Genomic DNA, 6,000 nt, shown 5'->3' with positions numbered 1-6,000 from the left:
GTAAATGGGTACGTGCGCGGCGCGCATCGCATGATACTCGATCGGGCCGGCTGAGGCCGCCCTGCCGCCACAGAATCGCCGGCGCAGGTCAGGCTTGCACATGCAGCGCCGTTCACGTGCGCGACGCCGCACGGAGCCACGGCCGCACCCACCCGCGGCCCGCGCGCAGAAGACGCAGGCGCAGGGCGCTGCAGCGCCTTCCGGTCCCCTCCTCCCGGTTCCGCCGGTGCCGTTTCAAACGAGCGAGCCAAGCAAAGGCCCAAGGGGAGATCCGACCGGGCGAGAGGCGCGGCGCCGGCGCGGGAGCGTGCGGTGTGGGGGTGGCCGTGCGTGTCAGCGTGCGCGGCGACCTACTCCTGCGCTTCAGATTCTCTTGCACGCCCCTGCCCCTGCCCCCGGCACTAATTTCTAGTAGTAGCTGCCGCAATTGATGCTGCTCGGCGCTAGCGCTACCACCACCTGCAGCCTGCCGCGGCAGCTCGTGCGGTTTCGAAATGCTTTGTCTCGGCGCGCTTCGTTTGGGTGGATATTGCCATTAATCTACCATCCGTCTTTGTCCGTACTCGTTCATCTTGCAGGCTTGCAGTTTGCGATGGTAGTAGAGGATTTCAGTAGTTTACCCACAAAATACCTCATTCTTGCTACCATTCGACCGATTCGGCGCTCAGTTACCTCCCCATTCCACGTGTTTGTACGATGAGTTATCATCAACCACGAGATGAAAGACCTGTTCGTCTGGGCTTGCTTGGCTGATAAGTCATGGCTGAAAGTACGGTTGACAAGTTTGATGTGAGAGAAAAATAATATTCGTTGGCTGATAAGTCCTGACTTATAAGCCAAATACGTCGAAGCGAACAGCCTGACGATCGATGCTGCTTGCAATTACATTCGGCCAGGAGTCAGGACAGCAGGGCATGAATGGCCACCCTGCACGGGCAAACACGAGCAGCCATCAGGGCGTGTTTAGATGCAAACTTTTTTTAGGTTTTTGGCTACTGTAGCACTTTCGTTTGTATTTGGTAATTAGTGTCTAATTATGAACTAATTAGGTTTGAAAGTTTCGTCTTACGATTTCTCACCTAACTGTGCAATTAGTTTTTTTCGTCTACATTTAGTACTCCATGCATGTGCCATAAGATTCGATGTGACAAGTACCACGCAAAAAATTTTAGGAACTAAACATGCCCTCAATTCTCAAGACAACAGCATGGGAGGAAATCGGTGCCTATTATCATGGACGCTTCATCAGCTCCTCTGCAGCTTTTAAACGCCTTTTCTGAGCCGCAGGGGGGTGCTGGGCTGGTAGCCTAGTCCTGGTAGTACTTGGGTAGCGAGCAGTGAGCACCATTAACCGGCGCAGTTAATTCGGATCAAAACTTAATCTACTGTAACGAAGAAGGTTAATGACGAGTACTACGATTGTCGGTATACATTATTGGTACGTAGTACTCCAATTGCAGTAGAAATTGATCACAATCTCATGAGGCCGTACGCCGAAACTTTGCTCGAAGAAAATACCAGGTGCACATGGCTAACAAACAAGCGAGCCAAACTGCTAGATACAAACAAACACACGAGATTCGTCCCAGACACAAGAACAAGTCGCAGCAAACAGAAGGACGTTGAGAAAACAAACTCGACACCTAGACAAACTGCGCCAATTAACTGTGGTGGCAGCAGAAGCGCACTCCAGGTCGGCAGGCAGCTAGGCACGCAGACTCAGCAGCCACCGCACATGGCGCGATCGACACGGCAGGCAGCTAGGTACTAGTAGCTACTACTGATCACTAGCCGGACGTCGCGCGCTGGCGCTGACGCCCGAGCTCGACGACGCCCTGCGTTCAAATGTCGACGGCGATGTCAGCCGCGGCCGCCGCCGGCGCGGCGGCGGCAGTCGGGCCGGCGTCGGAGGAGGGTGCGGCCGCGGCGCCGGCGAGGCCGAGCAGCATGTGGCGGAGGCCGCGCGCGTACTCGAGGAGGCGGTCGACGGCGGGGATGGTCTCGCGGACCTCGTCCAGGGCCTCGAAGTCGCGCAGCCAGGCGTGGAAGCGCGGGAAGGCGTCGGCGTCCACGAGGCGCACCCCGGTGACGTCCTCAAACACGGCGAGCCAGTAGGAGCCGCAGCCCAGGACGATGTCCAGGAGGCCCACCTCGTCGCCGCCGAAGAAGCGGCGGCCCCTGAACGCGCCGTCGCGGAGCTCGGCCTCGAGCAGGGCCAGGTTGTCGTGCACCTGCCGCACCGCCGCCCCCTGGTCCTCCCCCGTCGACGCGAACACCGCGCCCACCGCCGGCCCGAGCTGCAACACCACATTTCGATCGGAAGAGGACAAAAACGAACCGCACGTAAGTAACTCTGTGTCAGGCACTCAGGCATCTCTTCTTCTCTTCAGACGACACAGGATAGACACACGAACACGTGTGTGCGTGCATCCCAAGGAGGAGAACCGGCGACGACGGCGTACGTACCTTGTCGTCGGCGAAGTGGCACCAGAACCGCGCGAGCGCACGGTCGAAGGCGTCGGCGGGGAGGAGCTGGCGGGTCTCCGGCCAGGCGTCGTCGAGGTACTGGAGGATAATGTCGGACTCCGGGAGCGCGCGGCCGCCGTGGACGAGCACGGGCACCTTCTTGTGCACGGGGTTGTGGCGCAGCAGCTCGGCGCTCTTGTTCCCCAGGTCCTCCTCCACGTAGTCGAACTCCAGGCCCTTGAGGCGCAGCGCCAGCTGCACGCGGTGCGTGTACGAGCTCGCCCACGACCCGAACAGCTTCAGCGGCGCCGCCGCCGGCGGGATGGCATTCTCGGACGACGACTTCTCCATGGCTCCGAACACTCGCCCAAGATGCTCTCTTTCCTTTCCTCTCTGAGTAGAGCGAATGGTGTCGGTGTCCTCGGCTTGGTTGCGTGGCTGTGCTCCTGGGTGGGGGCTGGCGGGTTTATATAGAGCGGGACTGCGGGAGGGAGAGGGACACACGGTGAGGCCTCCTGGCCCACATGGAAGTGGGACTCACAAGTGGGCCCGATATGCGGTGTTGGGCCATGGGAACCCGCGTCCATCCGTCCGGAATGGGCCGGCCGGGCAGGCTTCCAGGGCACGGCACACCGGCTGGCCGTGGACCTTCCTTTCTGTTCATTCACTGGGGAAGTGTGAAACTGTGAAATTGGTTACTGCAGCTTACTGCTACCAGAAGAGCTGTTTCTTTGCTGGTAGTATTATACTCTAATGGTTCTCACTGGACGAGTTGAAAGTCTTCGCCGACCGGACGATGCCTTTTCGTCGCGCAGCTCTGGCGGATTTGCGTCTGCATTACCGAGCACTAGCAGCGAGTACTTCTCTATTGTAAGGACGCAGTGATCGAGGAAAGGTCTCACAAGAGTTTTGACTTGTTCCCCAGTGCCTTGGCTTGCAGAACAATCAGGCCAAGCTGTAGTAGTAGTTATTTTAAGTTAAGTTTATTTAGGTCGTATTGGCTTTCATCTTTCCACGGTAATCTATGGATTATCTGAGGAGGTTGTAACAAGCGAAACTCCGTTTCTGCTTAATGAAATATGTGTTCCAAGACCATGTTCGGAAAAAAAAAGAGAGCTGTAGTAGTAGTTTCTGCTAACGACCTGGGACTAGAGGTTTCACTTTCACCGTGCCGTAAAACCGCAAGCCGGAGCCCGGAGGGCGCTGCGCTCGGCCTCGGCACGACGAAGTGGCGGTGACTGTGAAGGAAATGCCAAACCCTAGCTAGCTACTGAGATGAGAAATCTTGGTCAAATAAAGTGCTTGAAGCCTTGATCCATGTGCTTAGAGTCTTGACTAACCTGCATGTTCACGACCAGCTACTACAGTTTGACCGAAGACCACCTGCATGGCTGCATGCATGCACACCCGGAATAGGCCGGCCGGCCAGATGCATTTATTCTATGCTGGGATCACGACTATTGCTACTACAGTTTATTCACTGGGGAAACAAGATCCCGTGTCACTTTTTTGTTTCTCTTTTTTGCGATGGAGTCTCGTTGTTACTGAACGCTGATCGATCTATTCTATGCTTGCACACGTCCACTGTTGGCGCATACTGCACAGGCGGCGAGAGCGTTCCCGTACGCGCACGGCACGAGCTCGCGGAAGTGCGTGCGGACGGAGAGCGCTGTTGGATCGGGCGTTGCCGTTGAATAGTCGGCCGGCCGGGCCAGAAAGGAGGCGACCGCCGGATGGAGGAAAGCAACAGTGGCTGCGCCCGGCCGGATAGACGGCTCGACCAAAAGCGCCCGGCTCCGCCGAACTGTTCCCATCAGCTGCACTGCACTGCGTGCAAATGCGGTGCTGCGCCTGTGCGTGCCCTGTGTTTTTGCTGTCACAAGTGGTGGTACTGGTCTGGCAGGCGGAGCTATAGCGCGCTTTGCCTTTCCTCGCGTGGGTGGCACCAGCACCGGCACGCCCTATCACGTACGCTTCCCGCCCGGCCACGAACGTTTCACAGCGCCGGCGCCATGCCAAGTTACTGCGTTACGTTGCCTATTTTTTACATTGCCACGAACGTTTCACACAGCGCGGGCGGCAGTTGAGGTGAAAGCTCACTGGGCTAGGCAAGTAGGCATGGTCTGCTCCTTCCCTTTGTTTGGTTCGATCGATCTCCCTCTCCGGAATTTGCTTTCTGAGACGTCCATGTCTGCGCTGCAGTGCTTTTATCGCTTGGGGCAAGCAGACGTAGGTCTTGTTCAGATTTAGCGGGTAAAGTTTTGATGTCACGTTACATGTTACATAAGAACGTTGTATGGAGTATTCGGATACTAATAAAAAAATAAATTATAGAATCTGCCGATAAATCGCGAGACAAATTTATTAAGCCTAATTAATTCATCATTAGCACAGCTGTACTGTAGCACTTTATTGTCAAATTATGGACTAATTAGGCTTAAAAAATTCATCTTAGTTATAAACTGTATAATTAATTATTTTTTAGTCTATATTTAGTGTCAAACATTCAATGTGACAGGATGTAAAGTTTTAAGGTGAAAACTAAACAAGGACCTGTATGGAAAGAAGATTCAGGCCAGGAATCAGGATCCAAAGCCCAGCTGCCGGTGCGGAGCGAGGGCAATCATGTAGTGTAGGAGTAGTCATGTTACCTCCTGCGTAGTACCAGCTATATATGCATATGCCCTCGTCGAACCGGTTGGAGTGGACAAAAGATTTTGCAGCCTCACTATATGGGTAAGGGCTAACGATGTTGTAGACTTGCAGAGGCATGGACTTTGCTGACTCGCTGTTGATCCAAGCCCTTGTTTAGTTGCAAAAAATTTTGCAAAATGGCTACTGTAGCGTTTTCGTTGTTATTTGGTAAATAGTGTCCAATCATAGTCTAATTAGGCTTAAAAGATTCGTCTCGTGGATTTCGTCTAAACTGTGTAATTAGTTTTATTTTTTATTTATATTTAATGCTTCATGCATGCGTCCAAAGATTCGATGTGACGGGGAATGTGAAAAATTTTGCAAATTTTTTTGCAAACTAAACTGGACCCAAATGCCGCAAAGCAGAGATGTTGCGGGTACTATTCATGTACTGTCATTGTTCACGGAGTTGTCACTCTCCTCCCAAAACAACTAGGAGCCGATGAAGCCGCTCGGGAAGAAGCCGATGAAGCCACTCGAAAGTGGCTTCACCGGCTCATAGAAGCTGTTTTCTACGATGCCAAAAAGATAGAGAAGCCAAAGCCAGCAAAAACTATGCCAAAGAAGCCCTAATAAAAGTCTCGGCTTCACGAGAAGTCAAACAATTATAAGTTTGACCAAATAAATATAACTAATATTTATGTAAGTATTACTAGATTAATTATTAAATATATTTTTATATTAAATATATTTACTAATATAAATATTGATATTATTTTTTATAAAACTAATTAAACTTGAGATTGTTTGACTTCTCAGGAAGCATGATTTTTTTTTTGGAACAGGGGAGTGCTTAGTTCGTATTCAGACTTGTGTACCTCGCCAACATCTTGTTACTCG

The 6,000-nt window shown here is 52.8% G+C and overlaps 1 protein-coding gene across 1 annotated transcript; it reads right to left on the bottom strand.

The window, feature by feature from the left end:
* Nucleotides 1-1,500: 1,500 nt before the first annotated feature.
* LOC136518413 (glutathione transferase GST 23-like) lies at nucleotides 1,501-2,909 on the bottom strand. Its single transcript, XM_066512071.1, has 2 exons — nucleotides 2,467-2,909; nucleotides 1,501-2,297 (listed from the first exon to the last, which is right to left on the bottom strand). The coding sequence occupies exons 1-2, from the start codon at nucleotides 2,815-2,817 to the stop codon at nucleotides 1,842-1,844; spliced, it is 807 nt and encodes a 268-aa protein (XP_066368168.1). The 5' UTR covers nucleotides 2,818-2,909; the 3' UTR covers nucleotides 1,501-1,841.
* Between the last annotated feature and the right edge of the window lie 3,091 nt (nucleotides 2,910-6,000).

The sequence above is a fragment of the Miscanthus floridulus genome, chromosome 17, assembly GCF_019320115.1.
Source record: "Miscanthus floridulus cultivar M001 chromosome 17, ASM1932011v1, whole genome shotgun sequence".
Lineage (NCBI taxonomy): Eukaryota > Viridiplantae > Streptophyta > Magnoliopsida > Poales > Poaceae > Miscanthus > Miscanthus floridulus.
This window is presented reverse-complemented; position numbering and strand designations above follow the sequence as displayed.